The sequence below is a fragment of the Scyliorhinus torazame genome, chromosome 8 (genome assembly GCF_047496885.1).
Source record: "Scyliorhinus torazame isolate Kashiwa2021f chromosome 8, sScyTor2.1, whole genome shotgun sequence".
Lineage (NCBI taxonomy): Eukaryota > Metazoa > Chordata > Chondrichthyes > Carcharhiniformes > Scyliorhinidae > Scyliorhinus > Scyliorhinus torazame.
In genome coordinates this window covers 126333393-126347137 of record NC_092714.1, presented here as the reverse complement: position 1 = coordinate 126347137, position 13745 = coordinate 126333393, and the positions used below count along the sequence as shown (strand labels likewise).

General features: G+C 51.2%; 1 protein-coding gene across 7 annotated transcripts in view; it reads right to left on the bottom strand.

The window, feature by feature from the left end:
* The window catches only part of nhsa (Nance-Horan syndrome a (congenital cataracts and dental anomalies)), a 642544-nt gene that overhangs the window by 104966 nt on the left and 523833 nt on the right, over positions 1-13745 (bottom strand). For 6 of the 7 annotated variants that reach the window (XM_072514152.1, XM_072514153.1, XM_072514154.1 and 3 more), the window contains one exon: positions 2318-2439. In XM_072514152.1, coding sequence (XP_072370253.1) covers positions 2318-2439 — 122 coding nt within the window. Of the gene's footprint in view, positions 1-2317; positions 2440-10468; positions 10552-13745 lie in introns of those variants that run through there. The other variant, XM_072514156.1, reaches the window with a different exon arrangement.

Below are 13745 nucleotides of genomic sequence, written 5' to 3'. Positions count from 1 at the left end.
TAAGCGAGCCACCTGATTGGTGAAGCAGAATATGAGGGAGGTTGAGAGATAATTTAGGGCAGGTTGAAATTCTTTGTGGCTCATGGGGGGGCGGGAGGAGGGAAACTTTATGACCCTCTGCTGGGCATGTAAAATAGAATGGGTGGCTAGACCATTACCATCCTGCCCACTGTCGAGCTGTCCCTCACAATATGGTTGGCGTTACGGGGATGGGGTGGAGGTGTGGGATGGGGTGGAGGTGGGGGATGGGGTGGGGTGCTCTTTCCAAGGGCCAGTGCAGATTTGATGGGCCGAATGGCCTCCTTCTGTACTGTAAATTCTATGATTCTATGAATATGGTGAGTGGGTAAGGCATAATCTGATCAGTCTGCCCTTAGGCCTTTTGAGCCCTTAACTGTGGGGGAAGGCGGAGGAAAGTGACCAACTCGTTTTGTCACCATCAGAGGTGAAAAGCGAGATGGGTGGTACCTCCTTTGGGCTGAGTGCCAGATGTGCATCGGGGCATCTGTTCCCATGATGTTACCCTCTGCTTTGTGCCTCCAAAACTGCCCCCCCCAGCACCCAACTCACTTCCCCAATACTCGTAAAGCCCCGATTTACCTTCGTCTGGCATACATGACTTTTTACCCTTTAGTCCCAGCTGCGGCCACTCAGGTGCTGGCCATTCTGATTGGCCAGCCACTCTTGATGTGTTGGGTGCTCTGGATCCGTGGAACACATACAGGCCACCAACACTTAAAATAGTACAACACTATCTTATTAAGCTAGAAACTGTTGAACATACTTTCACTGTGGGTTAACACAATGTTAGATTAAACTAAAGACCTATGCCTGTCCTAACCAGCCTATACACTCAGCACATGGTAAAGATCTGTGCTGTAAGCTGCAAGCTCTGTCCTTCTGAGAGGCTGCATCCTGAATGAGTGGGAAAACTGATGCCCTCTGTCTTTATAGTGAGTGTGCTCTAACTGGTGATTGGCTGCGGTGTTGTGTGTGTTGATTGGTCTTGCTGTGTGTCCATCAGTGTGTGTGTCTGCACCATGATATACTGGTGTATATTATGACAACTCTCATGGGCAGGACTTCCTTTTCCCTGGGGGACAGAAGTCTCACATTCACCTTGTTAAGGCCTCCCTCAGTATACTATCTCATCAGGACAGCTTTTTTAAAGTTAACCACAGTGCCAGCAATCCCACAATATCCAACACATAAGCTTCTCCGGACAGAGGTACTGACAGCATTGGTGGCGCGCTGTCATTTACGTGCACATCCTCTGCTCATGGCAAACACATGTGAGGCAGACCTGTTGGTGCACAGTAACCGCTTGTTTCCATGGAAACAGGAGCAGACCAGATTACAAAACTCGATAAGATGCGGCCGACACTCTTGAGTTCACTATCTCGCTGACCAACAGCAGCTCTGCACTCAAATAAATATTGCAGGAATGACACACCTCTCCATTATTTGTGTTGAAGTTAATTTTTTTTTAATGAATGCTTTACAGGGTGGGTGGCCATTTTAACCTTGGGCCACCATTTTGTTTGGAGCTGCCATCATGCTCAGGAATGATGTGGGGAATTAGTTGTTTGGCACACCACTGTAGAATTTTTTTTTAAATATAAAGAATTTCAAATGATTCACAGAAGGCATATATTGGTTTAGGAACCCTGGGGAAACAGGACAAATCTCACAAGTTTGTGAATCCTCGTGAATCCTCCCAGTACTGCCCCAAGAATGCAAATTGGTTAATAGGCCACTGCAGGTCAATTAATTCCAGGCATTCATTTAAGGACCTAATTCTCCCATATCAATCACCACTCTAACTAACTTTGTTTACATAAGTAATTGAGCTAGGTGTACATTACATCCTTTTTATTAACTTTCACCGCTTTAGGCCCGAGTTTCAAATCAAAATCAAAAGTCTAATTAAAACTACATAGATAACCTGGATGTTATTTTGTACTGCTCTATAATTTATATATATTCCTGTTTCCTGTACATCACCGAGAAGTGGTTGCATTGCTCTTTTACGGGGGAGTGGTCAGGCATTTTTCAACATCAGGCCAAACAACAGAGTGGCACTTCATGCCAACAGACTGCAAACAGGATGGCCTTGTCCACTGTCCATGACCGCTGGTACTTCCACAGGTATCTAATCCAACCCCCGCATGGACAGTGCCAACCAAGCAGGTTCATCCTCAGCAGAACACTCAATATACTCAGTGAGAATCAATGTATGAAGTACTGTGTGATCACAATGCCATATTGTCTGAAGTGGCTCTAATTGAGAGAAGTGTGACAGGAGAAATGGCCTTACCGTTAAGATATGCTGCTTCTTCTGGGCTCTCAGTCTGTTGCGGTGTTGTATCAATGACAGTGGTGGGGGCAACATGGAAGGGGGTTTCATTAATCTTCTCTCTCCAAACTGTCTCTGATGTTCTGCCACAAAACAAGAACACAAAAAAAATTTAAAACGTGATCTCTGAATTCTGTAAAGTGCCAACTGACATACAATGTCCCGCTACTGCGGATGCCAAGAAAATAAGACCTGCTTGCCCAGACACTGAAAATTTGCCATCAATCCCTACTGCAGCCCAGCCGCTCGCCATCGCTTTACTTTCCTGTGAATGCTCAAGGACATTTTACATCACCGGGCACCTTCTCTTCAGAGCTCACAGTTGCATCTTTCATTCTTAGCTGCATTCAGTTGGCGAGGTCCAGGTCCAACAATTATCACCGCTGCAGTAAGTTGCTTACTGTGGTGAATGTATTGCTGTAACAATTCACCATGTGCATATTTGTATTATGCTGTTGCCCATGTGGGCTCCACCTATGGACCATTGTTAGGTATTACCTATGATGTAGCATGTTGGGGCCAGTGTGGGCTCCGCCCCTGGCTCCACCCCTTGAGAGGAGGTATAAAGAGCAGTCGCCCTGTAGGCGGCTCCCACTAACAGATCAGTCGCAGGCAGGCACTGTTCTAGTTGATTAAAGCCACAGTTTACTTCGACTCCTGGTTTCGTGTGAATTGATGATCGCATCAATTTAATCAACTACAATGCCACTATGGAATCGGCCTCAAACCTGACTGACTGGAACTCGATCCGCAGGCTGCGGCGGCGAAAGAGATTTTTTTCGCACTGGCTCCGCTGTTTCAAGGCCTACCTCGCCGCCTCCTCCTTGCCTTCCGTAACCGACGATCAGAAGCTGAATCTCCTCCACACACGGGTGAGCCATCGAATCTCTGTTCAACTCGAGGAAGCCTCCACCTACGCAGACACCCTCGCGATGCTAGAGCGCCTCTACATAAGGCCCGTGAACGAGGTATACGCGCGGCATCTCCTCACCACTCGTCGCCAACGTCCCGGGGAATCGCTTTTAGAGTACCAACGTGACCTCAAAGTCCTTGCACGAAGCTGCAATTACCAGGCCGTCACGGCCACTCAACATATGGACCTTGCCATCCGGAACATCTATGTGGCTGGAGTCAGGTCCAACTACGTGAGACAGCGCCTACTCGAAAAGGGTGCCCTAGACCTGGAAGAGACAGTAAAATTAGCCTCCTCTCTGGAAGTAGCGGTCCAAAGCCTTAACGTGTTCCTGTCTGATCATGCGACCCCCTCGTGGACCCCCGACCAAAGAATACCCCAGGCCTGTGCTGCGCGGCTGCCCGCCCACCATGGAGGGCTACCCGGTTATTTCTGCAGCCAGCCTCAACACCCCCGGCAGCGCTGCCCAGCCCGGAACGCGAACTGCAGCGACTGCGGGAGAAAAGGACATTTTGCTAAAGTTTGCCTGGCCAGGTCCATAAACTCTAAATCGCAGGCCCGACCCTCAGACTCACAGGCTCGCAGATCCCGCAGTGTGGCAGTGTGTCTGCCAGCTCCGCCCCCCCCCCCCCCCCCCCCGGACGCATCATCAGCCTCGTGTTGGCCGTGGGGGCAGCGATCTTCCAGCCCGCACAGCTTGTGCGACTCACGGGGGCCGCCATCTTGGCCATCCTCGCCCACGCGGCCCGCCACGTGCGATTCATGGGGGCCGCCATCTTCCTCACCGCCCGACACATGCGACCGACGGGGGCCACCATCTTGGCCGCCATCTGCAACGCCGCCCAACACGTGCGGCCAACGGGGCAGCCATCTTGGAACCGCCCAAGCACCTCCGACCACGCCGGCTACCCGCAACTCAGCGCGGTCACCCTTGACCAGTCGCGACCCAAACATCTCCGGAGCTCTATGATGACCGTCCAGGTAAACGGACACGAAATGCCCTGCCTCTTCAGCACAGAGAGATTCATTCATCCAGACATGGTAAGACGCTGCTCGCTCCCAATCTTCCCGGCGCATCAAACCATCTCCCTCGCCTCCGGGTTGCTCTCAGTGCAGGTCTGGGGGTGCACTACCGCAACCCTCACAATACAAGGCACCGAGTATGCCAATTTTAAATTATATGTACTCCCCGACCTCTGCGCTCCTCTTCTATTGGGACTGGATTTCCAATGTACCCTCAGGAGCCTAACCCTGAAGTTCGGAGGGCCCCTACCCCCACTCAGCATATGTAGCCTCGCGACCCTAAAGGTCGACCCTCCCCCTCTCTTCGCAAATCTCACCGCCGACTGCAAACCAGTCGCCACCAGAAGCAGGCGGTACAGCATCGAGGATAGGACTTTTATCAGGTCCGAGGTCCAGCGACTCTTGCGGAAGGGAATTATCAAGGCCAGCAAAAGTCCCTGGAGAGCCCATGTGACGGCTGTCAGGATTGGGGAAAAGAACCGGATAGTTGTAGATTACAGCCAAACCATAAACCGGTACAAGCACCTCGATGCGTACCCCCTTCCCCGGATCGCAGACATGGTTAATCAGATCGCGCACTACCGGATGTTCTCCACGGTGGATCTGAAGTTTGCGTACCACCAGCTCCCAATCCGCCCGGGGGACCGCCACTACACGGCTTTTGAGGCAGACGGCCGCCTCTTCCACTTCCTCTGGGTCCCCTTTGGCGTCATGAACGGGGTCTCGGTCTTCCAAAGAACGATGGACCGAATGGTGGACCAGTACAGGCTGCGGGCCACATTTCTGTACTTGGACAATGTCACCATCGGCGGCCATAATCAGCAGGACCACGACGCCAACCTTCAGAGATTTCTCCAAACCACCCGAACCCTTAACCTCACTTACAACAATGAGAAATGCGTTTTCCGCACAATCAGACTAGCCATCCTCGGCTACTTCGTGGAAAACGGGGTTCTAGGACCGACCCCGACCGTATGCGCCCCCTCTTGCAACTCCCCCTTCCCCACTGCCCCAAGGCCCTGAAAAGGTGCCTCTGGTTCTTTTCATATTATGCCCAGTGGGTCCCCGACTTTGCGGACAAAGCCCACCCACTGATCATCTTCCCACTGGCGGCTGAGGCCCGCCAGGCCTTCAGTTGCATCAAGGCGGATATCGCCAAAGCCACAATGCGCGCGGTGGACGAGTCCGTCCCCTTCCAGGTGGAGAGCAATGCATCAGAGGTCGCCCTCGCCGCTACCCTCAATCAGGCAGGCAGGCCAGTAGCGTTTTTTTCACGAACCCTCACCACCTCCGAAATCCAACACTCCTCGGTCGAAAAGGAAGCCCAGCCATCGTGGAAGCCGTGCGGCACTGGAGGCACTACCTAGCTGGTAGGAGGTTTACCCTCGTCATCGACCAACGATCGGTAGCCTTCATGTTTGATAATACGCTGCGGGGCAAGATCAAGAATGATAAGATCTTGAGGTGGAGGATCAAACTCTCCACCTATAATTACGATATAGTATATCGTCCTGGGAAGCTCAACGAACCCCCAGATGCCCTGTCCCGCGGCACATGCGCCAGCGCGCACGATGACCAACTACATGCTATCCACGATGACCTCTGCCACCCGGGGGTCACCCGGCTTCTCCACTTCATCAAGGCCCGCAATCTGCCCTACTCCACCAAGGAGGTCAGAGCCATGACCTCCAAATCTGTGCGGAGTGTAAACCGCACTTCTATCGACCAGATAAGGCCCACCTGGAAAAGGTATCTCTGCTCTTTGAGCACCTCAGTATCGATTTCAAAGGACCCCTCCCCTCCAACAACCGCAACACATATTCCCTCAACATCATCGACGAGTTTTCCTGCTTCCCTTTTGCAATCCCTTGTCCCGAAATGACCGCGGCCACCGTCATTAAAGCCCTACATAGAGTCTTCACCCTGTTTGGTTTCCCCACGTACGTTCACAGTGACCGGGGCTCGTCATTCATGAGCGACGAACTGCATCAGTACCTGCTCAGTAAGGGCATTGCCTCGAGCAGTTATAACCCCAGGGGAAACGGGCAGGTGGAGAGGGAGAATGCGACCATCTGGAAGACCGTCCTACTGACCCTGCGGTCCAGGAATCTCCCAGTTTCTCACTGGCAGGAGGTCCTCCCCGACGCACTCCACCCTATTCAGTCCCTACTTTGCATGGCCAGAAAAGAGACCCCTCATGACGGCCTATTTGTTTTCCCCAGGAATTCCACCTCCGGGGCCTCGCTTCCGTCCTGACGGAAGACACCAGGGCCCGTCCTGCTCCGCAAACACGTCAGGAGCCATAAGTCCTGGTCGAGAGGGTCCAGCTCCTACACTCCAACCCCCAGTACGCATACATCGAACACCCCAACGGCCGATAGGATACGGTCTCCCTCCGGGACCTGGCACCCGCAGGTTCCACTACCACCGCCACCCCATCTAACCCCACCCAACCTACGCTGACCAGCGCCCCCGCCCCTACATGGCACCCGCACCCCCTCCCGCCCGCCATTCCCCCTTGACCGACCCACAAGAATGAAGCCCCAGAAGACACGCTCCCAAAGTCCACGTCTGTGCCCGCACCGGAGACTTCACTACCGATGCCAGCAAGGCTGAGTTTGACGCCCGGGCCAGCTGCGATACCAGAGCTCCGACGATCACAGTGCACAATCCATGCACCGGACAGGCTGAACTTATGAACCCTTCACCCCCGCCGGACTTCATTTTTTAACAGGGGGTGAATGTATTGCTGTAACAATTCACCATGTGCATATCTGTATTACGCTGTTGCCCAAGTGGGTTCCACCTATGGACCATTGTTAGGTATTACCTATGATGTAGCATGTTGGTGCCTGTGTGGGCTCCGCCCCTGGCTCCACCCCTTGAGGGGAGGTATAAAGAGCAGTCGCCCTGTAGGCGGCTCCCACGAACAGATCAGTCGCAGTTCTAGTTCTAGTTGATTAAAGCCACAGTTTACTTCTATTCCTGATTTTGTGTGAATTGATGGTCGCATCACTTACCAAAGAACAGGTTAAAATGTTCACTGTTTTGTGGGGCTGGATTTAGTGTTCCTACTGTGGGCACCATGCATCAGTTGGAAAACTGCAGGAGATCCACATCACTGTGGTCGGGGAGGCCCAATCGAATTAAATGCCTAATACCTATCAGGCACTTAAGTGGCCAGCATCAGGCCCTTCCTGTGATTTAGGACCCCAGTAAAGGAAATCGCATCCCCTGAGAGGTGCTGACCAATTAGAGATTGGCAGCTCTCCACTGCCCGTCAATGCCACCGGGAGTGGTGTGTGTTGCCAGTAATGCACCCACCAGAGGTACCTATTTTGAACTGATGAGGGGCCCAGTCCACAGTTGAATGAGGGCCGGGGGGGGGGGGGGGACCTAATTAGCTAGTGGACAGAAGCCAGCGCCAGCCCATTCCTACCTCTGACATAATGGGGGTCAGTTTTCCCACCTTTGGGAATGGGATGCGGCCGAGAATAGAGGGGTCATTCCTGGCACTTGTCGTGCCCGGAACGACATTGTTATCTAACGGCATTCTTTTTTTCGGGCCTCAGCAGGGAACATCCGCCGACGATCTGAACTCCTCCATACAGGAAGAGGTGGAGGCTCCATTTTTAAATAGGGTCCCGATCTCTCGACCCCCCAACATGACTTCCGGCCCTCCCCAACTTACCTGTTGGGGGTGCCCTCGAGACCCCGCACTCCACGTCACATGTGCAAGGCACCCCCAGGCCTGATCCCCAGTGTGGGCAAAATAGCACCCGGGCACTTTGGCACTGCCAGCCTGGCAGTGTCGCCTGGGCACTATGGCAGTGCCAGACTGGCGCCTGGATTCCAGGCTGGCAGTGCCAAGGTACCCAGGTGGCATCAGCCGTGCCAGTGTGCCACCCTGCCTTGATACCAGCCACCAAGAAGCCTCTGATCCCCAGAGACACTCCCAAAGTGCTGGTACGCCTGGTCCCCGTTTGTGGGGATCAGTACTAATCGGCGCCCAGCTGGGGTCTCCTTGGCTAGGCAGGTAGGTCCAGGAGCTGGTTCAATCTCGTGAAGGCAGAGTTAAGCGAGTTTTCAAACTCACTTAACTCTGAAGGGGCAGCACGGTGACGCAGTGGCTAACACTACTGCTTACGGCACCAAGGATCCGGGTTTGATCCTGGCCCCGGGTCACTGTCCATGTGTAGTTCACACATTCGCCCGTGTCTGTGTGGATCACACCCCCACAACCCAAAAAGGATGTGCAGGATAGGTGAATTGGCCACGTTAAATTGCCCCTTAATGGGAAAACAAAAGAATTGGGTACAATTTAAATAAATAAACTCTGCGAGTCTGGGTGGGACCCAGATCGCGATGTCTCGTGAGATCTTGTTAGATCTTGTTAGATCTCATGAGGCGTAGCAACTGTCGGGAATCCCAGGAGAGGCCTCTCCCGGGATCTACTGACCGCATCCCTTCCCGACTCTGGTGGACGTGGCCGGTAAAACGTGCCCTTTATGTCTTTTTGGGTGGGCGTAAAAGATCACATGACAGTTTTTGTAGGACAGAAGGGGCGTTCTCTATCCAGTGTCCTGGCCAATATTGGTCCCTGAACCACTATAACCAGAACTCACTACCTGGTCATTACCTCACTGCTGTTTTTGGGAGCTTGCTGTTTGCACATTGACTGATGCTTTTCTGATATTTCAATTCAAAAGTTACATCATTGGCGGCAAAGTATTTTTTGACATCCCTGGGGTCAAGAACGGTATTGCAAGATTTTTCCCCCCTCTTGTATCACCTCTCAATTAAGATGTTCACAGCACTACATTACTGAGACCGGAAAAACGCTGCTCGGATAGATTTACAAATTAACTGATTTGTGGAAGCAGGCTTATAAACAAGATATTGAATGGCATTATCCGTAACTTACAACACATACAATTCAGATGACTGTTTCAATGTGCTCTAGCTCATCTGGCTGTTCTTGAAATGAAACAGTCCCTGGTACATAATGCAGCTTCCATTTCTTTATAACCAGCCCCACCGTCAATGGTGCAAGGAGCTAAAATATGCCCGTCTTAATACCTTAGCTGAGTTTCAAACCTTCCCTTGCAAGATTAGCTATTTCGATTCTGTAACTTTGCCCACCATCACCTGTGCCTCCCCCCCAACTGCCCATCCCTTCAATACCTCTCGGCTTGACTTATTCAATATCGGCTTCACCACATGACAGCCTGCTTACTTTAACACCCATTAATAATAGCAAGTTACATCCTTGTGTCGCACAGTATCAGGAGAGGTGGAACTAAATCCCAAACTGGGTTCTCAAGCTGTGCGCCTAAAAGAAAAGCCTCTCAGCGGTCGTTTTGCTTTCCAGCCGAAAACTTGTTTAGCCCTGGCTACTAACACTTTTAAAAGACATAAATAATTATACAGCCAAGATCTAGCAACCTATCACTATGAAACATATGCTTTTGCCATGCCCCATCCTGTCATCAGAGGCTTCCTGATGACACGAGGATGTGGGGTAGTTAGCTTGCGTGGATTTGACTCTCTCACATTGCTAGCAGTCAGTAAACTGTGGAGGGAAGTAGAGTGTGACTTAACCCACAAAAGCTTGAAATCGCCACCCTTAATTCAAAGTGTATAAGTGCACCCACAGCAGCATGCATAAGAAGATCTTGTGCTAAATATTCACCGTCCAGAGCACTGGCTCTGATTCGCAAACTGAACATGCTTTTATATTTTATCAAGACAAAGCCAAGTAAAAAGCCATTCTAGAAGCCAGCGAACAAAACAACAAGATGGCCACTAAAAGTGAGCCAAAACTACCAACGATCACTGCTATGTTATTTAGATAAAGTCCTATTGTGCAGAGCCAGAGAGGATTTCTGCCCTGCTTTCAGCCAAGCAATCAGCAATGAATTTACAACATTCATTTCGACTTGGTATTTGAGGACCAAGAGAGATGGGGAAATACAGAAAAATGCTCAGCATGAGACATTTTCACTTTTATTCACATTAACTACAATTCACGATTAAAGACTGATAATATGACTGACATCACAACTGTTTCTCATTCTCCACACACACATGCATGCACACACATAAATTATGCCTATTAGAATTGAAGACAATGTTTTTTTAAAAAACTCAACTGAAAGTTTGATTGCCAACTGTACCTCTTTCACCAGGTCTGCGATAGCGGCCCATGGTCCCACCAACTGCTCCCTCCTGCAGAACAGTAACAGCTCACAGCTGGAGCCTTGATGGAAAGTTCATTATGGCAGAGCATGGAGCTGAGGCGCCCAATCCGCAAGCTGCCAGCTGCTCACTGGGCTACGCCGCTGCCCGGAGAGACTATTTGTTTTACACAGGACTTTAAAATGACAAAGTGATGCTGAATTGATTCAGTCAGACGCAGCTTAGAATGAAGCTATCGTGGCTTGCACCAGCACCAGAGATATAATGAGGTTGCGGTAATAGATGATATTGGTCAGGCGAACCATTCTCTCCACAGAGCAGGGCGAATGATTTTTAACTTTCACTCATCAGGCTGAATTTATTTTGTAAGCAGTCCCTGATTATTTCTGCTATGTTCGGTGTCACACAGCCTTTCACATTTAGCCCTTAGAATGCAGCAAGTATGACAAAGCATTCACAGTTAAAGTAAATTATCATCTGTGGCCTGTAGAGTGGCTGAGTTATGAATTGAAAACTCAGGTTCAGTGTGTAAATACATTCTGTGGGCGGAATTTAATAAAGTGTCTGAGAGTGGGATAAAACTGGAGGGGGATCTCTGGACCTGCGGCCCCTCACCATGGCTGAGCAGAGGGCCCTGGACATGGTCGGTGGCCCAGAGGAAAGGGAGGTCACCGGAGTGGAGATTGGCCGTGGGCGAGGAAGTGACGTCCTGCTGGGTCGCGGTTCCCCGTGACATGTGTGTCAACAACCCCCCCCCCCCCCTCGCCCCAACATCAACCCACATCATCTCACTTTCACCCTCATCCCCACACCACCCACACCCTCAGCCTCACCCCAACCTCCCCTGGCCCCGTAGTCTAATCATTTGTCTTGTCTTGTAGTACCTACTGCCGATGAGGGAGGTCAATCTGGCATCCCCCGCCCCCAGCCAGCGCCACAGCTGGAGCCCCAGATACCGAGCAGTGATGGGGACAGCAGCACAGACGTGAGCCATGGACCTGAGAACCAAGACACCCCGGAGCCCGAGTCCGAGAATGACTCCAACACGGTCCACCATCCTAGAGACACTCATCTCATTTGGGCACTTTACTGAAGAGGCTCCTGGGACACTCTCAGGTGCGCACCACCCAGCTGATCAGGTGGAGATAGGAACTCCTGAGGCGGTGGACGGTTGGAGAGCGGGCCGAAAACCAGGGACGAGCTGCCGTCCAGACGGATCTTGAGCTTATGGAACAGGCAGTCCCATCAATTGTGGAGATGGCGTTGCAGAGCCAGGGACTACATGAGGGGATGTCGGCGAGCATCCAGCACCTGCAGGTGGAGGAGTTCAACCACATGCAGGAGCAGAAGGTGGTGCTGACCATGCGTGCCACCCAGGCCAACACAGCATGGGTGGCGTCCATAGTGGTGGCATTGGGGGCAAGTGTTGCAGCTAATGATCAGCACATCCAAGGCCTGGGGCATTCTGTGCAGGCACTGGCCGAGGCCCAGGACAGGGTTGCCGCCTCACAGGTAGCCATGTGCGAGAGCCACCCAGAAATTGCAGCGGCGCTTCTGAGCGTGGCCCAGTCACAGCGGGCCATGGCTGAGAGCTTTGGCGGCATTGCCCAGGCGCTGGCTGATGTGGCGCAGACACAGGGGGAGGTGGCTGAGACCAGTCGAGGTCATCTGCTTCTATGTTATCGTCCGCTCCAATATCAATTTTTAAAGTAGTATCAAAGTCCTACTTCTACTTGTAAATACCAAGTCGTCTGGATAAGAACTACCTACTTCCCCTCGGAATGCTGTAATTTTGTCTTTTTCTAGACTATACATTTCTTGGAAGGAGTAGTCATAGATACTTACTGGTCTGCAACTTCAATTAGCATTGCAGCATTTGCAGAAAAACCTGGGGCAAGATTCTTTGGCCTCTCCGCGGCCTTTTTCTCGGTGGCGGGAGGGAGCCCACCGTTGACCAGTAGTGGGAACTTCTGGCCCCACCGCTGTCAATGGGATTTCCCACTGAAACCACCCCACACCACCGGGAAACCTGCGGTGGGGGTGCGCCGTCCGCAAGACCGGAAGATTTCACCGGAGTATCTCGCTCTTGAAATGTCCAATTTTGCCATACTAGAAACATTCCGTGCCCACTGCTGGATGGGCTGAGTGTCTACATTGGTTTTTTGCATCACAATGCATCTATCACAAAATGGCTGCTGGCATGGATTTCCCATCCTTTCAGTCTGTTTGGCGGGCTTTTGCATGGGGGGCATCACTGCCTATGGGTCTATCCAGTCAATGGAGTCATGTGAAAACACGAATTATAGCCCAATTAAATGCTCCAAGCTAAGTGTGCCTCGCATACCCAATTGCTTGATCCAGATGTGGATCATCTTTGCTCTGCAGAAAGTTGGATATTTTTCATCCTGGACACCCATGAGCATGTGGTCAGGGATTAGCCCGTCCTTCCGTGTCCTGTATCCACAAGGACTAACTCGACGATATAGGTCCATTCGGAATAATTCATTTCATTCCCCGGTTAAAACATACTCGTTCAATCACTAAATTTTGCTTTGGGCTAAAATAGGTGTCAAAAAGGCTTTAAGAATGGAGCCAAAGATCACAGTAGAGACTTGCACATCCTGCCTTAGGGGAACGTTGTCTACTACTGAACCTACTGCTTGAAGAAAGGAACTTTCATGAAATACTGGAGGAAATGCGGTCCCAAAACTCCCACTGCTGGCTTCTCTGCCGGCCCTGGAGTCAGTCAGATAGCGGAGCAGAGGCAGGGACTGCTCACCAGGTACAGTCATCGTTAACTTTCTCCAGTGCGCCTCCTTCTACTGCTGAAGTTTCTTTGTGCTGTTTTCAAAGATTTCCTTCAATAACACTAATGTGCTTTTTACATCAGTATCTCCTTTGCTGCCGCCATGTTCTGAGATGGGTATAAGCATGGGACTTGGTTCTTCGACATGGTAGACATACTCTAGTATCTGCTTAATACTTGTTTATTCGCACTACATCTAAACAGGTTAGAGGACAGGCATGCAGTTCTGAGGCATGATTCCAATCTCTCTCAGAGAGTGGGCCTAACATGTGACTGAATAGTGTCAGTGGTACATCATCATCTACATCACTCATTCGCATATTCTATCTGTTAATCCTTTATCCTACAGCCACCTGGTCTGTTAGTTAGCTGATCTTGTTCGAGGAGGTTACAGCCATCTGGCATCACCTTGTACAATACCCTGAGCCTCCTGACACACAGGTATTGAA